The 21,953-nt window shown below is 42.8% G+C and overlaps 2 protein-coding genes across 6 annotated transcripts in view; one reads left to right on the forward strand and one right to left on the reverse strand.

Annotated features, from left to right (window-relative positions):
* KLF7 (Kruppel like factor 7) overlaps positions 1-15,839 on the reverse strand; it is a 104,900-nt gene extending 89,061 nt beyond the window's left edge. For all 5 annotated transcript variants that reach the window (XM_025278098.3, XM_025278096.3, XM_006051335.4 and 2 more), the window contains exons 1-2: positions 15,686-15,839; positions 15,228-15,467 (exon numbers count right to left, since the gene is read on the reverse strand). In XM_025278098.3, coding sequence (XP_025133883.1) covers positions 15,228-15,329 — 102 coding nt within the window. In that variant the 5' untranslated portion in view covers positions 15,330-15,467; positions 15,686-15,839. The remainder of the gene's footprint in view (positions 1-15,227; positions 15,468-15,685) is intronic.
* Positions 15,840-16,010: 171 nt separating this feature from the next.
* Positions 16,011-19,551, forward strand: LOC123328140. Its single transcript, XM_044925279.1, has 2 exons — positions 16,011-16,369; positions 16,615-19,551. Exons 1-2 carry the CDS (start codon positions 16,011-16,013, stop codon positions 16,871-16,873), a joined length of 618 nt encoding a protein of 205 aa, XP_044781214.1. The 3' UTR covers positions 16,874-19,551.
* The last annotated feature ends 2,402 nt before the right edge of the window (positions 19,552-21,953 follow it).

The raw sequence follows: 21,953 nt of genomic DNA on the forward strand, positions 1-21,953 counted from the left end.
GGAAGGAATAAAGAGAGGGCAGGATGGAGGACAGGACAGACAAGAAGGAGGAAGAGAAGGAAAAGATTATCAAGCCTTAAGGACACAAAGCTGAGACTTTCTCCTAGAGTTAGTCAGAAGGATTGAAAGAAAACTGAAACGGGAATAATAATAAGGCCTCCCAAGGTGATTCTGTAGTTATTTAACGCTGTGCTCCTGAGCCCACAGAGGGTAGCTCACCCTTTGAGAAGCACTGCCTTGAGCCATGCTTCACCACACATTATGTTAACATGGGAAGACATCTGAAATATTGAAATGGGATAAGTTAGGAGTTTGGGATTAATATATACAAACTACTATATATAAAATAGATAACCAACAAGGACCTACTATATAGCACAGGAAACTATACTCAGTATCATATAACAATCTATAATGGAAAAGTGTCTGAAAATGTATATGCATGTATATATGGATATATATATCTGAACCACTTTGCTATACACGTGAAACTAACACCACATTGTAAATCAACTATACTACAATAAAAATTTAAAAATAAAGTATTTCAAGTAAAGCAAATTACTTGAAGGTCCAATACTGGCTTGGACTTAAATAATGCTCTCTAAAGCTCAGGCTTTACAGCAAACTCCGGGAGATAATGGAGGCCAGGGAAGCCTGGTGTGCTGCAGTTCATGGGGTCGCAACGAGTCAGACACAACTTTGCGACTGAAACAACAGAGCTCAGGCAGGTTATCTGCAAATCGAGGAGAAAGAAAAGAGATTGCGATGAGATGGCTAATAGTCCTCAGATTCTAATATTTGTAAAATCTTAAACTCTTTGAAGAGGGTGCATAAAAAAAGAGATCATGAATGCAGAAACAAGAGGAAAAGACACATCTTGGATAGGAAGACAAACGATTTGCATTCTGCTTCTCTTTCACAGAAGAACTGTGACATTTGTCACAGGACATTTGAGGGCCACATAAGGTCTGCCTGCTTTTTTCTTCTTGCTTTTATTTTCTACCTTTCTTTCTTCCTTTCTAAAGATACTTTCCAGAAATATTTTAATAGCTGTCAATTCACATAGTAAGATAAACAACTATTTAGTTTTCAAAAATTAATTAATACATATGCTAACAAGATAATAAGGCTGGACCTTTACTTAACCCTCAGAGTTTTTTAAAAAGAAAAAGTAATTGGAGATTGTAGCAAAGGAGGTATACCCAGCATCAAGTAATTCAATGGAATGACTGGCTTTTTTAACAGGAAAAGAATGACTTGAAAATCACCAGCCAGTCAACCTAAATGATATCCTTAGTAATATCAGGGAACCAATACAAAAGAATAAATTTTTTTAAACACCCCTAATGCAGAATAGCATCCTGAAAGCATTAGAAAATGAAGGCCAAGTGCCTTGCTGGCAGTATTTGAGTGCCAAGGGCCAAAAAAAAAAAAAAAAAGCCAATTACTTGATTCTCAGGAAAGTACTTTATTATAATGCCCTAGAGTTCTTCACACAAAAAGCATCACTTCCTCAGTGAAACAAGTCATATAAAATCCACTTCCACAAAAAATTAGCAGTTAAAGCAGATAATGGGGTTCTATACAACATGCTTCTATATCAAGACTATGAAACCTCAGCAATGGATACACGTTTTTCTTCCACAAAAAGGACTTTTCCCCACCACTGATCAGTTGTGTGTCATGAGTGACAAAAGAAACCCAGACAATGGCAGTCATTTGTTAATGAGGGTTGTCTGACCAGAAGAACTTTTTTTTTTTGGTATTATTTCACTCCCATTTCCACCAAGAAGACGCTGCAAGCTCAGGAAACTTAAGAGTCAGTTTCCAAATTGGAAAATGTTGCAAATACCAATAAGGAATAAACATGCTCGGCAGCAACTGCTCAGCCCAGGCGGGGAGAGGGGTAAACCAGATGGTCTTTTCCAACCCAGATTTCGATGATCTACAACAGAACCTGGATGACTCGGAGAAATTGAGATGGAATTTGGAATCTGCTTTATAAAATAGAATCCCAAACAAAGACATTCAACAAGGCAGAGAAGTCTAAAAAGGAATGAAAATGGATTCCGGGTAAGAACAGAAATCAAGCCAGCTTGAGACTCCTGAAGAAATAACGGCTGTCCCCCAAATCACAGCATTTTTGGAGGGGAAGGTGACTTAGAGAGCTGACAGTCTGGGGGTCACAAACTCAAATGCATGCTCACCTGGCTAGAGATCAGAAACAAAGCAAGGTAGAAATAGTGGAGACAAGGTTAATTGAAGAGTGCATGATGTGTCTGAAAGCATTCCAATTAAAAAGAAAACTGAAATAGGTATGCTGGCCAAATAAAACAGCTCTTGAAGCCAGTTTAGCCTAGGAGCTTCCTGTTTGTATCTGATCATCTGACTGTTCCTAACTCTACCCTACTGTCTACACATGAGGAAACTGAAGACCAGAGAACTCATATCATTTGATGATAAGCATGCAATAGTGTTTGCTTGTAGCAGAGCCAAAATGCTAGGATTATATTACACACTGAGATGATGTTAAATGGAAAAAAATGAAATGACATTAAGGCAAAAATCCTGCATGCCTTTAGGTCAGGTGTACTAAGTTCACCGAGTTTATTTTTTCAGAGGCCAAATTATATCATCTAGTTAAAACATAAAGCTACTGAGAATTGATGGAAGATGTATGCAAGCAGAGGTTGTGCAAAAAAACAAAACAAAAATCCTAAGTAGTCAGAGTCAGATATTCAGTTTTTCAAAAACCAGTGTTAAGTCCATAATTATCTTTGTCACAACAGTCCTGAGTAAGATGGCAAGTGGAGTTCCTGACTTCTATTTTCCAGGCAGTAAAAACGAGGGACAAAGAACCCTCACAGTTTTATTTTTAATGGATTCTTTAAAGTTACATGCTCAAGGTTCCTTCTAGATACTCCTCAAAAAGCAAGGTAAGAAAAATCCTTTCCATTCTTGGTATTGGGGAAAGTACATTTTTAAAAAATTGGGTAAGCTTAAGACTCTTATAAAAAAAAAAGTGAAATTCCAAGGGAAAAAATTTCATTGAGATATATTAAGTGGTGTGAAATCTCCCTAGGAAATTCATGAAGTCCAGAGAAGGATGACGAGATCCTCCCCTAGGGCAGCTAGAAGCAGATGAGACAAAGAACTGGAAATCTTCTTTCTGGGAGCCCCCCCTTCTGTCAGCCAACGGGACTTTCCTTCCCTGGTTTCTGTGTGTCTAAGAAACACACAAACACACACTCCTCAGAAGGAGGAGATGCAGTCTGTACACACAGCTGGCATCTCTTGACATAAATCTCTCCATAGGTACTGGGCTAAACCTTCAATATGAGGAAATAATCTTCAAGTTTTATAGCAGCATATGCATGATTCTTCCCCCTCCCCCATAAAACTCCCAACATGAACAACCACATCATGAACATCAAATTATTGCTTTTCAGAGGCCAATTCAAAAACACCCACTTTATCACAGAAAGAATATTCCTTGTGTATTTGAGTGCTTCCATTATGTCTTATTTGAAGGGGGAAAATGAAATAAAAATCCTATCGGAGATATTTATAGATCTCATAAAACCTGATTCACTCTCATAAGCTGCTGTAAGCTCAGTCATCAGGTAAGGCAGAAAAGGCAGGTGTAGTAACCGGCACTGTATTACAGTGTATGTGCCTAATTCTGACTCACAAAGAAAAATATCCACATGCCGGGAAAACTTAGGAAAAGTCCTAAGTAAGACTGGAAAGAAAGGGAATGAGTTGGACATGGGCGTGAGCAAGCCAAGCAAATTCCAACAGTATCAAAAGAAGCTGACTTTTGGGGGGCAATGGATCTTGCGAGTATTTCCCTACTACTAAGCGCAAGTGATTTCATGAAAGCTGCTCTGGTGGGATGGATAAAGGATATACCATGCCTTCCCATCATTCACCTTCTCTTAGACACTCAAGGTGACTAGGGCCTTAGAGAAACCAGTGATACTATTTAGAAAAAGAGCACTGTTTTCAATGGAAGGAAGAATGGTTGAAAATGGGAAAAGAATTTGTTGAGTGGATCCTATGTGTCAGACACTGGGCCAGACAGCCAACATGCCTGCTCTTACTTAGGCATTATTGTCTCCATTCCACCCACGACAGAATAGACTCAGAGATGTTGGATGACTTTCTCAAGGCTCCAGCTCTGCCTGATTTCAACACCTCATGTAATTTGACTAATACAAACACTATGATCTTAAGGAACCCTAGCAAAAGTGTTAGTCACTCAGTCATCGACTCTTTGCGACCCCATGGACTGTGGCCCACCAGGATCCTCTGTCCACGGGATTCTCCAGGCAAGAATACTGGAGTAGATTGCCATGCCCTTCTACGGGGGATCTTTCTGATCCAGGGATCAAACAAGGTCTCCTGTACTGCAGGTAGATTCTTTACTATCTGAGCCATTATAGGGCTCTTTTTCAGATGAGAAAACCAAGTCCCAGAAAGATAGGCCAGAAAGCCTTCAAATCCATACAGTTCCACTGAGTCCCAAGCCATGACCTTCGGCTTCTGCCTTGGTGTCTCCTTCCTAACTAGGAGTCAGTATAAATGTAGAAATTCAGAGTCCTGAGCATACTGCTTGGGCTCATTCTGAGACCAATCTGGCTCAACCAGACTTACAAGTTGTGTGACTTTAGGCAAGTCATTTAATAACTCTCACCTCAATGTATCCATCTGTAAAAGGAGGATTAAGCAGAACATGTATCTCACAGGGTTGGTGTGAGAGTTAAATGAAATGATGTATATAACGTGCTCAGATGAGATCATCTCTAGGAAGTATCTGATATCTATTAGATATTATTCCTAGAGGAGGGCATGGCAACCCACTCCAGTATTTTTGCCTGGAGAATCCCATGGACAGAGGAGGCTGGTAGGCTACAGTCCACAGGGTCACAAAGAGTCGGACATGAGTAAAGCAACTTAGCACAGGTATTATTATGATGCTTGTTATGGTGACAGACAGAATGGCCAAGTTTAAAGAAGGAAGAGGAAAGAATGTTCCACCATGGGTTTTGCAACTCATCTGCTTTGCAGCCACATGAATACAACTTGCTTCATCTTCCTCTGCCCCATTTTTCTCACCTCTGAATGGGAAATTCTGTAATATCTGCCTGTTCCTTAGTTACAGAAAGAATGTGCCAGTGACAAGAGATCCTGATCAAAACACCTTGAGTCCTTGAGAACAAAAGCTCAATACAGATGTCTGTTAGACTCTTACAAGCCAATGTGAACATCCCCATCACAGAGGAAACCATCTCTTGGTCCATATTAAAGAAAGAAACTTAATACAGGGAGGTAAATGCACAGGGCAGGGCTGGGTCATCTTGGAATGCAGAAGGCAAAGCCAAAGACTCAGTGTGACACTGAGCAGCATCTCAGGGAGCTCACAGGAGAATCAGCTCTGCACAGGGGGCTCCTCGCAGATGACATCCTTCACCTCTTAGACAGGAGCTGTGCTCTATGAACAGGGTCTACAGTGGCCCTATGAACAAACACTAAGAGCTCAAAAGGGAGGGATGGGGCCATCTATTTCCACTCCTTTGTATGCCAAGCAAATCTGCCGCCTCTCCAAAAATAAGAGCCAGCACTGTGACCAGTCCATTGAATTCCCGCAACCTGAGCTCTGGAAGGTGAGCATGAACGCAGGGTCAGGAGCAGGCAGGCACTCCCTTGCCGAGCGATTGCTCCACAGCTAATTGCCGTTTTCACAGCTGGGTTGAGCTTTCCAAAAGATATCCTTCAACCCTGAGCTCTGAGCTCCTCTCCTGATGTTCTCTCTTGCCAACCATACCCCCATCAAAGACAGTTTATAGATGAAAGGATGCAGCTACAGTACATACATTTTTGCAAACATCACAGTTTGAAATCGAGGCCTTTCTAAGGTTTCTTTGTGAAAATCACCACATGCCCACAGTCATTACCACAAGAGCTAAAGCCTTCTATGGACAAGGAGGCGGCCTCCTTGCCTGAATGTCCTCGGTGGCAATTCTTCTACAGTTTATTTTTGCTCCTCTTACTAGAAACATGGGTCCTTTGAAATTCTTTATAAACAGAGTCTACTTGCAAACAGTGAGGTCAGGAAGAAATCTGTTGAACTGGTAACTAATACCTATCTGGCATCATCCAACAGATGTTCATGCATGCATCCATCCCTTTAAAACCACAGAGCGGGCTGAGGTAAGTGGAAAATCATGGTCGAGAGCCTGCGGAGAATGAATTATTTGAAGCACGGCACGGCTGGAGTTTAGTGCCCACCACCACAAAAGTACCAGAAATGGAATTTGACCAGGTTAAGCAAACCTCTAGTGGGTCAGAGCAAGTGTAAGCTAAATGAGACTGTACTCAACACTTTAGGGTAAAGGAAAGCAAAACAAGAAAGATCAAACAACACTTGGACAGTTGCTATTAACCAAGGAGCTGGATGAAGTATACCCACGACTACGCTGCTTTATTATAAACCTCTTTTACACTTAACTTCCAAGTTATACAAGAAATAAAATATTTCCATATAAGGAATTGCCAACTACAACTCTGATATATCTGATATTAACCTTCCATAGATTAAGAGCTCAAAACCTTGGCTGCATATTGGAATCACCCAGAAGATTATTAAAAAAAAAAAAAAAACAAAAACCACTGATGTCTGGGTTCCACCCAAAGGAATACTGATATAATTGGTCTGGGGTACAACCACAGTTGTGAATCATTACTGCACACATAGTCAAATCTTAAGTCACAGTCATATCTTAAGTCTTAAATATCCACTGATTATCTACCATGTGCATGGCTTTCTAAGAACCTGAAGGGTTATGTATTAAAAGTTTATTCTCAGAATTATAACCAAGGCATGGATGGACTTTGCTCCAAATCATACAACCTAACTGGAAAAACAGGGTAATGGGGAAAAAAGAAAAACTATATTACAGGACAAAACTGAAAAGCATCACGAGGAAGTAGAAAGTTCTACACAAGAGTGTAGAAATAGTAGCAATTACTGTTGGCAAAGGGAAAGTGAGGGAGTTTCCTGGACGATGTGGCAACCATCTGAAAGTCAAGGGATGGGTAGAATTTGGACAAAAAGACTCACGAGGGAAAAGGAAAAAGAAGGGAAAAGTCTGAAGGAAATGACATAAATGAAGACAGAAGCAGAAAAAGCACAATCATTCAATTTGTATGGCAGCGCACACGGTAACAAGAGGGCAAACTTGTAACTACTACCTAGCCTCAGTCTAGGAATACTGTGACTCTTGGAAGTTTGGCGTCATCATACGCAAAAGAGGGAAACACCAACAATCTGAAACACGGTGATTGAGGTAGAAAGTCAATCCAGGCGAGGTGGCCAGGCTGCCCTGGGGCAATGGCAGAACAAGAAGAAAGCAGACCAGGTGCCGTACGGTAAGAACCAAATCAGGGGGATTCTTCAACCGATTACAGTCAAGGGAAAGAGAAGAGCCAAAGATGACAGAACCTCCAAACCTGGATCCCAGAAGAAAGGCGATGAGTACAAGAAACAGGGAAGCCAGGAAAAGGAGGACAGACTGGATGAGCTCACACTTCGGGGTATATTCAGCTGAGGTCATAACGGGACAATCCCAAAAGTCTTTAGTGTCAGCCCCCATGTTTCCAATTCCAAACTGTGAGACTGAACTCAGGAAGATACCGGAGCTGGACATGTAGATTACAGCTTTGATGAAATAAAGAAGTCTCCATTTGGGAAGCAAACTTCAATTTCTAAGATCTTAGAGGTGTAGCCAATCTGTGAGCCAAGTTCCAACAGAGAACTTTCACCATCATCACTACCAGAGATTGGGTGGAGACGGGCCAAAAGTTGCTGGGAAGTAGAGTGAAGAGCGCCCCAAGTTTCCTTTCCTTGCTAGAGTCACTCAAAATTAGGCCAGCACAATCCTTCCAGCCCCACAGGACTTTTTTTAAAACACACAGAAGTTGACTCTCTTCCCAACTGCTTATCACAATGTGCAATATTTTTTTGTTTAAATTTGTAAAACATTACAACTTCACTGCCCATCCAGCCCTCTCAAGAAATCTTAAAACACTTCAGAAAAGCTTTTCCTGAATTGGCACATGATAACTGCTACAGTTTCATGCAGTCTCTTAGTTGGCAAGTTGTCAGAGACAAAGCATTTCACCATTTCGCACTTGATGCTTTCCACATAAAACCCCAGTTCCACCATCCATCCAGCTCCCTACCACATCCATCTCAATGCACCTCCTTACTCTCACTCCATTTGTTATCATTTAAGTGACAGCGCTTTTTTTCATAGGGCTGGAGTTGTAATTGGGGGCTTTTGTTTTGTCTTTTTAGTACAGTGTACATTTTCCAGGTTACCACACATTATTAAAAGTGGAAAAGAGATAAAATGACACACATAAGCTTTCTCCAAGATATCAATAGCTTGGTTTAGGGCCCAGACAATTCCCAAACTCCATGTACAAGGGCTGTTCAAAGTAAAAACAGGATTTTTTTGCCTCCTTTTAAGGGGAAACAGGGAAAGAAAGAGGAGGAAAGATGAGAAGCAACCCAAAATATACTCAGAACAACATGATGAAAAGCAAGCAAATGGATCATGTGGATATCTGAAAGAGTCTGGGGCCTAGGACTGCCATCCATGTTAACAACAGCTGGACCTTGGAAGGTTCAGTGTTCCATCTGGCTTCAACAATCACTTGGTCCTAGCCTAGTGTTTTAAAGAAACCAAGAGCCTTTCAGGATTTGAAACTCTAAGATTATCTGCACCTAGCTTTGATAACAGGCCTGGGGCCTGACTTTTAATATGACCCTTAGGAAATGTTGATAAACCCATATTCAGAAATAGATACTGCATACGGCTCTACATTAATTATTTTAATTACCTATAATCATTTCCGAATGACACAGACAGGGATGCTGTTTCCTGGCCATTACGGACATGTGTATTTACACTGTCTACTCATCTGCCCTCAAAGGGCCACCAGCCCCATTACCCCATTAGCTAAAACAAAAGCACAACAGAACTTAGTAAATCTCAAGTATGTTCTATAAACAAGATTTTAACAAGGTGAGGCTATACAGAGAGGCATGGGTCAATACTCAAATTCAGGACTTAAAATCTCTCTTTTTGGCAACAGTGTTCTGATAGTGCATTACTGAATTCTGAACATGCTCACTCTCCCCTACTGGAGTCAAGCTCATACAGGGCAGAGCCTATAGCCAATTCAAATTCACATCACCCAAACAGTATTTTGCACATAACCAAAGTAAAGGAATGAAGTACTGACTGTGAAATATTTTCCATATTTTCATATAAATAGAGAAAAGCCCACAAGGTGTGACTGAGTGCCTCGGACCAGCTCAGTCAGCAGTGTGAATCACTATGAAATCATAAGTCACTCCCATGTCAAGCAGGCTGATCCTAGATGGATCTCGAAGCTGCTGCTGACCCTCAGCTGTCCCTCTGTATGTCACGCACGTGGTGGATGGGGACAGCTGGAAGCTGCTCTAATGGAGAGTGCAGCAGACACAATACACTCAGCAGGACCAAATTCTCAGGGTCACAACAAAATACCAAGTGACGAAAACAAAAAGGTACCAAGGCAGGAGAAATGATTCTCCAAATTAGCAGCAGAAAACAAAAGTGAAAGAACAAGAAGGGAGAGGAACAAGATGATGACCAATTTTAGGTAAAAACCTGTTCTAGTAATGCAGGACTTGATTTGGGGAACACTTAAATTGAATGAGGAGAGTTTCTCCTGTGGGTGTGTGATGTTCTAAAATAAGCACACAATGTATCTGGGCAGAGGAGTATTTCTTAACTTGCAGGTGTTGCATGTAACATTAATGATTAGCTGCTCTATCTTGTTCCACTGACTTTAACACCTTTAGTGCTTGTAGAGCTTCCTAATCACTGTTCTTGGTAAGACCTGGCGATCTGGGTTAAAAATTTCTACCTGTTCATGCAAAGCAAGTACTCAGCTCATCTGGGAAAACAAAGGGGTGTATTTGTAGAGAGATACATCTCCGCCCCTCACCCTTCTGGCACTGCTCAGGTTACGTTGGGGAGCTGTCCTAAACTTTCAGCAAATCTCGGTCCCAACATACATGCTAACTGATAGACTGAGTGAACCGGAATCACAGAGGCATTCTCTGCATTTGCCAATCATGGAGGCCAGCAAAGGTGACTGAAAACTCCTGGCATGCTATTGCCAAACTGCAGAGATAGGGGGTGTCTGCCACCCCATGTGGCCAGCTACCGTCTCAACATGAGTCATTTGGGGCTGGCTGGAGGAAACTTCCCTCCCCAATAAGCATAGGCTAATTAAAGAATTCTGCATTGCCTTCTTGTACGCACAGAGTTAAAATGCAGGAATTCTCTGATGGGAGAAGACTCTGAAGATTTATAAGAGAATGGCAACTAAAAGCTCCATTAGGACCCTCTCTAAACTATTCCCATTTAAGTGGAGAGGCAAATAGCCCCCACTGGCATTTATATTTAGAATGGGCTGAGAGAGAGGAAGAGCGCATTTTGAACACTGAAGGTCTCTGACATACCCATGCATAAATCATTTCAGGGTAAGGTGTCACAGTGCATCTTCTGCTCTGCCCTTTAAATGGATTGGACCCCAACATCACAATCTCCTCAGGGTAGGGAGTGGGGGTGGGAGTTACATGGAGAACAAAGAAGTCACCACTTCCTTTACCCCCTCTCCCCCAACTAAAGACAGATGTAGTTAAAAAAAAAAATCTGCATTGTAACATTCATTCACTTTAAAATACCAAACTGAAACAGGTAGACTTAATGATCATGTTTAGAAACCCTAAATCTACACAGAGATGTATCTATTCAGAAGAACATGGAAATGAATCTGTTAAAGAAAGGCTAAGTGTGTGATTGATGGCATTCACATGTGCTTTCATTTGTAAAGCTACATTTATTTAGTGACTGCATCCTTATAAAGGAAATCTGGGTAACAGGGGCAGTTACATTTTTTTTTTTTTTTTCAGTCTGCCAAGTCACTGTTTCAAATTTTTTTAAAAATAGGCTTATGGTAACTAAAGAACGCACAAATCACATACAATAAATAAATAAATAAATAAAAAGCCAGCTATTTTATCCATTCAGTGTGGTTAGCAAGGCTCCTTTGTGTCTACAAATTTCCCTGGGTGGTGCTGTTGCCAAGAAATTCTAATTCACGACAAGGTTTTCTGCAAACTGGGGACAGAGGCGAACCTGCGGGTGCAGGGACCCTACAGTTTGCTTTGTCTTTCTGGCTGAGACAGCACCTGGCTGCTCGGGCCTGTAGAAGGCAGTGCGAAGGCACCATCCCCATGTAGGAGAAGCAGCGTAGCTCACGGACCAAATCCTGTCCCTTGCACCATGAGGCTGTTCTTGGAAGGCAACCGTTTTTGTAGGCTGTCCCCTAGAGATGCTTCATACCAAAGGCCCTTATAAAAAGTGGTTCAGGGTGCCTGTCACCAAGACGAAATTGCAGTGTTATGGGGACGCTGCAGTTCTCACAGTAGCCAAGTATGCCATTAGTTTAAAACAATGGGGGAGTGGGGGAGGAGGGAGGAATGTTCTATGATTTATTTATTTGTTTCCAGTAGCAGTGGAAAATTTTCTCTGAGCACAAGGGAGGCCTGAAACTGACCCCATCTGCCAATTATGAATCAGCATTAACAACAAACATAATTCTATAAGAGTTTTCCAGTAAACACACCATGCTCCTCAATGGCATGAAGCAAGGCTAAGTGTAAATAAGACTTAGAACATCATTACTTGACCTGTACTCATGAAACAGCAGTCTAGGTGTGAAGCATGTATCAAAATTCTAAAAGTGCTTGTAGCTTCCCAAAGAAAAATAACCATCAATATTGTATTAAATCCTTCTTCATCTTCCAAATCAGCAGCGCATCCAGAAAAATCATGATTTCTGACAGAGCAAAACTCATGAATGGGTCCCCCGTTATCCATCAAGTGGTACCCTATACACTATGCTAGCTTCTGTCCTACCTTTGACTTTTTTCTACTTTTGCTCAGACAGCTCTTGGAAAATTTCCTGCAAGTTTCCGAAGGGCTTAAGGCTGGTGGCCGTAGGAGTTGTGCGTCAGCTGAATTCCATAAAATAATAGACCACATAAGCACAGCGTAATTTACAGTTATATGACAGGCAGGGATGATGTTACTTGAGCCAAGTGCTTAAGTATGCAGTCAGAGCCCAGGAATGGAGAGCTGTTAATGTAGGATGTCCATCTGGATTTAAAAATTATACCGGCAACGATTTTCAGAGTTGGCGCTGGATGTGGAGAAAACATGATTGTCCCAAAACCCAATGTCAAAATGATGACCCCTGTGACAGGAGATCCATGACAAGCTCACTGACTGTTAAGCAGGACAATTATCTCAGGCAAGAATTTAAAATAAAACCTCCATCCTTAATTTTCAAATGCACAGATGTTCTTGGGTTTATCATCCAAGCCAGTCTTTCTTAGGAACCAAATCAGATTACTGGAATCTCTGCATTTCGCTCATCTCCTCAAGGTGCACTGTTCACTTTCAGAAGTACATCTAATAATTGCTCCTCATTTGACCTCTAAAATCTGATTACCCCAGAGCATCAGCAAACTTCCTCCAGCCTGGGGTTCTTTGTAGCAACCTTCCTGAGCTGATTTGAGCAAAGGAGACTTAAAATTTCACCATCTGATGGTTGATTTGGAACCAACAGTTGCATGTAACCACATTCCCCTCCTTTATACTCAGAAGTGGCGCAGGGGAGGGTGCAGGGAGAGAGGAAGAGAGAGAAGTTGGAGATATGTCACCAGTACGAACCTGGGAGTCCCAGTCACCTTAACAGAAAGCATCTGTGACTAAGGAGTCCAGAGAAGAAAGCTCCTTGGAGTGACGGCTCATTTAGGACTGTGTCCTCACAAGTTATATTTCAGTATGGACTATGAGCATGCTTCTGAAAGAGCGTGGTAAAGGATCTGAAGGTGAGGGTAACAGGCAGTAGGACAGATTAAGGCAAGAAAGAGGGAAGGAGGTGCAGTGGGCTGAAATTCCTTTGCCCACAGATAGAAACTAAACTAGAGGTTCCTCGAAGGGGGTGAGATGAAGTGAGGAGGAAGGGGGTTGGGAGGTGGAGAGAAAAGCAGAGAAAGCTTCTGAGGAAACAATAGATCTAATACATCCTCTAATTATCAAATCAATGACGTTTCCTTATAGATCTAGATGTTCTCATGGATGGTCTAACCAGATCTAGAAAAGCAGGTTTCCTCTGGAGAGGCCTTCCCCAAAAAGCAGGCTTTACTACTGTGAAAACTTGAACCAAAACAAAGTTGGGTGATTCATCAGGGGGGAACGTTGTAACAAATAAAGCCAACTTTCTTTCCTCCAAGCCTACTTAACAGTTAGTCACAAACAAGGGCTGCCTAAATCAACAGATTCTCTTCCCTAACCAGTCTAGACAGTTGTTAATAGGCAACCAATTCAGCACCAGTGGGCTGACAGTGTGAAATGAAGACTATTTCTGAAAATGAAATTCTGGCAACCTTTTGGTTTAATTAGCATGTGAAATAAAAGGAGGAAAAAGCTCCAGTGAGACCCTTCATGAGGCAGTCTCATCAAGGATGGAAGAAAGGATGCACTGGAGAAATGCCTTATGCTAAAAAAGTGTGTGCGCTGTGTGTGCCTTTAGAGAAGGACAAAGTCAAACACGTCTGCCAGCATCCTCAGGCAGGAATGCATGTGTGGACCCACAGACACCAGAGACCAGTATCCGGAGAAACTCCAGCCTGGAAGAATCAGGGGAGTAACGGCAATTAGTAACAACGGTACAGAGGATCACCTTCTTAAACTGAAAACCAAACCTCACTCGCTAAAGCAGCGACTGTTACATCCTTAGACTGAAGCCGGCAAATCCCGCTTTGGATCCTGGCAGAGGAAATCCAGCCGTTCATTAGCCTTAACAAGCTGCTGTCACGAAGCAGAGAAGTTACATGAGCAGCCACACACCAAGCCTCTCGCAGCCCTCCCCAAGGGCAAGCACGTTTCTCCAAGACGGATTGTGCACGTTCACACTTCCACCGTGCAAATCTGAATTGTCTTCTTGGACTTTCCATGATACACATTGTAGAATTTTGAAAGAATACTAAAGCATACTCGTGTCCCTCCACCTTCCCCCCATCCACCATCTTTCCTGAAGAATGTCCCCTCAGCAGCTCCCAATCCTTACTGCGAAAAACCAGTTTCTGCAGCAGATCTGGCACTTTCCACTGACCAGCACTTTCTTTATTCCACTTCACAAAGCCCAGTGAACTTGTCACCAGCCCCACTTCCCCCTCCCTGGGACACCTAGCCAACTTGGCATTGGTGCCCTTCAGCATCTTAGGAGTTTCTTAACTAGTCCTCCAAGACAAAGTCAGAGGCATGGAAGCACACACCACCCTTTGTCGGAGGTTGTGCTAAGTGGAGAGGGACACCAAAGGAGAGAGGGAAGCAAGGACACACGCAGAGAGTGATCTCTTTCCGTGGATATTGCACTGGGGAAACCTACAATGCATGGTCAGCACTAGATAGATATATCTTCCCGTCCTCCTCCAAGATATCCTTGAGTACCTTTTATAACTGGGTTCCTCGCCCTCCTGCCCACCTTCTAATCTCAAAATCAAGTTCCTATTCTTTATTGACACTCGCTAATTACTAGGAAAACACCCCGCTTTGCTCTTACCACCCCCCACCCCCCGCATCTGACGGCCGTCAGCACCAGTTGAGAGAAAAACCTGATTTAAGGTACCAAGTACGTACAGCCAGTGCATGTAGGGACGCGGTAGCTGTCTGCGATGGCTCGTTAAGCCTCAAACCACCTTCCCACCCGGCTCCTCCGAACCCCATAAGTTAGGCAGGTCTCTGCTGGGGGACAGTGAGCCCAACAAAATGTGCACAAGGATGTGTGTTGGTGACTGAAACGCAGGCAGCTCGGACCGGCTGCTCAGCTCTGCACACTATACGAGGTTAGGGGGTGGGTGGAGAGGTAAGCATATGACTGTTTCCGAAAACATTTTCAACAACAAACAGCCAAAGGGGGGTAAAAATTAAACAAACAAACAAAAAAATTCAACCCCAAGCCCACACCAACGCAGCCCCTGCGAGTCCGCCGCCACCACACGATTTACACAAGTAATTTAAATCATTCACCTGCTGCCAGGTCTCCTCCAGGGATGGCAAAGCTGAGAAGTAGCCGGTGTCGTGGACAAGTTGTAGCTCCTGGAATATACTATAACTAGCCAACACGTCCATGTTGCTGCTGCCGGGCAAAACCGGAGGAGAAACCCTCCCCCGAACACAGTTGGGTCTGTTTGTTTGTCAGTCTGTCTGGCTCACCCCCCAAGAAGGCAGACATCCAGTGGCCCTTTTGTTTTGTTTTGTTTCAGTCAACTAAAAAGGAAAAAAAAAAAAAAAAAAAAATCAATGCGGGAGAGAGGGAGAGAGGAGGTGAGAGAGGAGAGACTGAGTGGGGTGGATGGAGAGAAGCATCCAGCGTGTACAGTGCAGACGGCTGCCAGGAAAAGGGGACTTCTCCACGGGAGTAACAATTCCCTTCCAGGGCTCTAATCACTCCAGCTCGTGGATCAGGAAGGGGGATGCAAACTCACTGATACGAAGCTGCCATCTATTTCTGCAGCGCTGTTCGCTCCTAATGCAATCTTTGCTCTTTATTTTGGGAGGTTGCATTTTTTTTTTCTCGCGATCGCTTCTCTCCCCCCCTTTCCTTCCCTCCCCAACCCCCACCCCATCCTCGCTAGTTTGTAGTCTCTCCCCCTCCTCCTCCTTTTCTCCTCCTCCTGCTCTTCCCCCTCCCCAAACTCCCTCCCTCCGCCCCGCTCTCCGCGCAGCCGTGGGATCTCGGAGGAGGGCGTACATTAGGCCGCGTGTGACCATGTAAGGTAAACAGGGGGCTCATGAAGTCACTCAGGACCAATGGGGAGCGCGGAGCGGAACCTGAGGCGGGGCTCGGCCCTGGCGGCGGGCGCCGATTGGCGAACTGCGAATCTCCCCGCTGCCTTACAAGGCGGTGCGAGGCGAGCTATTTTTAGAGGGCTATATAACAGGGTTGAGGCGGCCGCAGAGCGGCCGGGTAGCGTGAGCGCGAGGGACGGGGAGGGTCGCGGCGACACTCTCGCCGGCTCCCGGGACGCCGAGGCAGCTGGGTTCGGGCCGCACGCCGGCCTTCGACCTTCGCTTTGGTGCCAGATGGAAACGGGCGGCCGGAGCTGGTGCCCCTCAGAAGGGAGAGGGTCGCGTATCGCCATTCTGGCGTGGACGCGGCCGGTCAGGAGGTGAAAGTCCAGAATGCGGGGTTAGGATGCCTCCTGGAGGAAGAGCAAGGTGGGAGGACGAGGAAGCCGGCGTGGGGAAGAGGGCCAGCCACTTCCCACTCCGCCTCCCTCCCAGGCCCGGGGGCGGGGAACCGCGAGGGAGGGGCAGCACAGAAGAGTTGCACACTTCCTAAAAAATAAACCGGAGCGGGGGGAAAAGAAAAAAGAAAAAGTCACCAAAAACCCCTTCACGAATTCCCCACCAGCTACCAGAATGCAGAGAAGAAGCGCCGGAGGAGGAAGTGCCACACAATGGAACAGAACAAAGGGGAGCGGCGCGCAGACAGCGGCCCAGGGCCCGCCCCGCGCGCAGGCCCCGCCCCCAGCCCGCCGGCGCCAAAGAGCGCGCCGCCGCGCCCCCAACCCCCTGCCCAGCCCTCTGACCCCGCGCTGGGGACCCGGCGAGGGTCGGAGTGCCAGCTAGAGTTAATTGGAAGGGGAAGTATTACAAGAAGTGTGTGTTAAAGACAATAGAGGGAATCCGGGTAGACGTGAGGTGCTGGCAGAAGTAGGCAACTTGTTTGGGGTCTTAAACGTGAGGCCCCTCTTGTGACTTGAAGATAAAGTGTCAGTCAGCCAAGCTGCGGTGGTGAGAGGAGGACCCAAATTGTGTTTTCGATACAGCTAGCGTATAGAGATGTGTAGATCTAGACCCTATTATCTCTTAGCTGAAAGCCCTGCACTATGCCAGTTGCTAGGGTTGACCAGTTGTTTGCTTGACCTTAAATGGTTAGTGCGGCTGAAGCTTCCCCAAAATGCACTGTGAGCTGAACTTCCACTTTTGGAATGATTGCAGAATTTGGTACTTAGTCAGAAATGAGAAACTTAATTCAACTCATAATGGAAGAAACACATCCATGTTAATCACCCTTCTCAACTCTCTCCTGACAATGTGGAACTCCATATCACAATATTTGAAAGATTCTACTTTATAGGACAAACACAGTTTGAAATTCAATATTTGCCAGGGGAAATTAAACGGGAATTATTGAGTTGAGGAAAGTTTATTTACTTTTTGATGTCCTGAATTCTGTTGGTCAGATCTACAGCATCCAGTGTATGTGTATAAAATCGGTGCACTTACTGCAAGTGTATGCACAAGAAATGCACAAGGATCTTGGTGCGCTTAGTGTTTTGTATACACATTCGTGGTACTAGGAGATAAATGGTATAAAAAGGTTAAAAGTCCTACATGAATAAGGTGATATTATGATAGCATACATATAAGTGCCAGTATGCAAAGGCTATGTGGGCCTTTCCTGTAAGCAGAAAACCACTTAGAGCCATCACACCCCAATTAATGCATTAACTGGATCCTTATGACCATTGATAGTACCACTTACTAGCTGTGTGTCTTTGAGCCAATTACTGGCTCAGACCCTCAGGCTACCTTTCTCAGAAACAGGAATAGTGGTATCTACTTGCCTGATTCTTATGAACAGTCAAGATGTCCTAAAATAATGTTTGTAACTCACCTGACATACTGTATCTGGTGCTATTAGGTGAATACTAAATGTTAGCTGTTATTATCTCCTGGCTTTAGCTGAGTACATATATCTGAACTAATCAGGCTCATGGGGGGATATACCAGAGTCTTAAGGAAGGAGGAAGATAAAAACCTCTTGCCTATTTGGAATAATGTCTCCCCTTACCCCCCACCCCCACCCCACATGATATTCTGACTGGGTGGGGATAGGGAGGAGACCACCCAGAAATACTGGGGCAGAAGATATGTTCAGAAGTAATAGGGGAAGAAAAGGAAGCTAAATATAGGAAACTCAGGAGGCAAAAGACAAGGGAAGACCAAAGAACCTAATGTTTGATGTTGGAAACTCAACTGAATTTTTTTTTGTTTTTGCATTATGCTATTACCATTTTGAACAAAATATGACATACCTGTTAACTTAGGAGTCCAAAGATTTTACAAGTAATATTTATTAAGCACAATGTACCAAGCTGCAAGGGCACATAAACATTTTATATGCAATTTCACCTTTCATCTTCATGACAATCCCAAGGTAAGTGTTTTTGTTATTCCTAACTTTATGGATAAAGATACCCAAGGTTGGAAATACTAAGTTGCTCAAGGTTAGACAACCAGGAAGCAGCCAAACAGGGGTTCAAACCTAGGAGCACCTGACTTCCAAGCTTGTGTTCTGAATGGGGCTTTCTGCACGGTAAAAGACTGGGTTTCTTGGTTTTAAGTCAAGATTTGTTTATAAAAAACTTCTTCAGTGTGGAAAAGGGAGGCTTCCATTGAGGTTTTTCTCATGTAAATTGCCATACTAATAGAAGAATTCAACCAAAATTTTAGTGTAAATCCTAAAACCCTCATTATGACTTTTTTCAAAGTTTCTAGAATTCATTCTAAGAGATTTTTCCAACAAGACTCTTCTAAAGGCACGTTTTCAAAATTAGTCATGTTTAGCTAACTTTAATAGCCTAAAGACACTTGGTTCACATTGCAAAGCACATGCAAAGGATCTGAAGGTACAAAATAATCAACAAATTAAGATCACAAGGGAACTTTGGCAGTCAAAAAAACAAAACAAAAATAAGTAGCACTGCTGTGACTATTGCGTACTGAATGCTTTCCCTATACCTGGGATTTTAAACGTGTTCAAGTCTGATCTTCACCACAGTCTTTTGAGGGGGCTATTATTGCTCCATTTTCACAGATGAAAATACCAAAGTTCAGAGGGTTCACATAATTTGCCCATTGTTACATGTCTCAGTGGCAAAAGCTGATTCAAATATAGGTCTGACTCCAAGTTCACTCCAAAATCTATGTCTCCCGCATGTGTTGCCTTAGAAGACACTGATGATACTTTTAAAAATATCAGCCTTTGAAAATTATCGTATAGGAAACACCTAAGAGTAAATAATAAGTTCATTTTATTATGAGGATATTTATGACCAAAATAGTAAAAATTTTATATGTAAATAGAAGCAGCCAAGACATCAGACTGTTACTACCAGAAAAGTTCTGTGCCATAAGTACAGGAAGTGCTTATTATCCTAGTGTGATTAGCACTGAGAAAGCTTCCTTAAAGTAAGTCTACTTAAAACAGGGACCAAATTTTAGAGCAATTAGTGAAAAAAGGTTTGCCAAGACTTTTTTTGAAAATAAAACTCAACATTTTTAAAACACATCCTATCTTGGACAAAATTTATAAGTACAACTATGTGCAAATTGTGGAATGAATAAATAGTACATCAAGATGATTATCAGAGAAGGCAATGGCACCCCACTCCAGTACTTTTGCCTGGAAAATCCCATGGACGGAGGAGCCTGGTAGGCTGCAGTCCATGGGGTTGCTACGAGTCAGACACGACTGAGCAACTTCACTTTCACTTTTCACTTTGATGCATTGGAGAAGGAAATGGCAACCCACTCCAGTGTTCTTGCCTGGAGAATCCCAGGGATGGGGGAGCCTGGTGGGCTGCCGTCTATGAGGTCACACAGAGTTGGACACGACTTAAGTGACTTAGCAGCAGCAGCAGCAGCAAGATAATTATTGTTGGCTTAATTTTTCCTGGACAATATGAAGCACCTAACAACATGCTTTATTTCATGTTTGACTTTTAGAGAATAATCAAAAATAGGATCAAAAACATTTGTAAAAATGTGTGAGCGCTTCTTCAGTTTTCCCAAGGGTCTCAGTTAATCCTTTGATATTCAAACTATTCTCTTCTGAAGCACCCATGTAGTCATCCCAGTTGATTTTACCTTCATTTGTTTGTTTAACTGTAAATCCTCATGTGCCAGCTTTACCGATCTCACTTTTATTGATCTTATACCTTTTGCAAGATTTGCCCCTTCACTTTGTAATAGAATTGAGTGTATTTGCATTGTACTAGAAATGGCAACCCACTCCAGTATTCTTGCCTGGAGAATCCCATGGACAAAGAAGCCTGGTGGGCTATAGTCCATGGGGTCACAAAGAGTCGGACACGGCTGAATGACTAACACACACACACATAAATGTTTACCATCATGGGGGAGGGGCGAGGAGTGTGGTGTTTAAAAGAGATGTTTGACGGGGGCACTAATTTATAAGTGGCCATATCATTAATAATACTTTCATATAGTATTGACTTTTGCTTCTCTTTACAGTCTTACTATAACAGGAGAAAATGTGAACTTAGGAAGCAGGCTTTACTTATATCAGAGAAAACAAGAGTGCCAAGGAGATGGAAATAGAGATGCCAAAGAGGCTTTGTGAGAGGCAGTTTGAACCTGAAAGAAAATGTCTGGTCATACACAGAGTGACATACATACATTCATACAACCAGAGAGTTATTTCATGATTGAAAAAAGAAATGGCAGCTTCATCAGGCCTCTCATGTTCTGGACAAAATATTCCTTGAGAATACACATCTCTTCTTATTTTCATTCTTTACTTACTCTCAGCTCATAATTTGGCTTCCTACTTGTTCTGCCTCCAGGGAAAGAATGTGCTGGTTACAACCACAGGAGTCTGGTGGTCATTGTGACGGTTCTGGTTGTTTTGTCCACACACAGTCCTTTTAGTTGTACATGTGTTCCTTGTGAGTTTAGTTAGTATGGGTCTGATTCCCTGGGTGTGTCCAGTTTTGAGACTCTTAACATGTTGAGGTTTCTGGATATGATGAGTAAAAAAACAAACAACAGAAACAAAAAAAAATTCTTGGTAAATTAACATGTAGCCTCTTGCCATTGACTTTTCAGAATTCTGTGGGTATGTCATAGTTTAATAAAAACATTTCCTTTTTTTAATCAGATGTTAAAGTCAGCCCTGAATGTTGAGTCTGCACTGCAGTGGATTATACTAAAGGAATTAAAGGGGACACCTGAGGTACATCACCAGTGTTGGGCATGTTGCTCTGATTTAAGTAGTCAATTTATTGCTTAATAAAAATTGACTTACCGTAATGATGTAGGTAGGGAATTCAAGAATTCAGCAAGAAATCACTGTCAGGAATGTCCTGTCCAGACCTTAGACTGTTGGACATGTAATGCCATTATGACCTTTGGTACATAAAGCCTGTGAAGATTAATGTCTACAGCCACTTTTCCAGTCTGAGCTACCAGCACTTAGAAGTGTCAATATTTTCTAATGAAAAGCAAAATCATCATCTAAATTCAATCAGTCATTCAACATATATTATGTAAAGCATTCAGTCGTTCAGCATATCTTATGTAAAACATTTAGTCATTTAACATATTATACAAAGTGCATAGGTTGAAAATAGAATGGTAAGCACATACACTTTACCAATGTCAGATAGTTGAACTGTATCTCAGACGTGAGAAAAAAGCATTTGAAGTCTCTAGTCCTACTTTCACAGAGCTACCACTTCCCTCAACAACATTCCTTCCAGGAGATGCTCCAATGATGGGTAAATCCCAGCAGGCACTGGAGTAAACCACTACGATCAAGTCTGGCTAATTTTCCCCATCTGAGAATAGAATCACAAGCTATTCGGGGTTTCTGGACAATGATTTTGGAAAAGAGGCCAATAGAAAATGAGAAAAGATTTTAAATAATGAAAAGAAGGATTT

This window comes from Bubalus bubalis, chromosome 2, assembly GCF_019923935.1.
Source record: "Bubalus bubalis isolate 160015118507 breed Murrah chromosome 2, NDDB_SH_1, whole genome shotgun sequence".
Classification (NCBI taxonomy): Eukaryota; Metazoa; Chordata; class Mammalia; order Artiodactyla; family Bovidae; genus Bubalus; species Bubalus bubalis.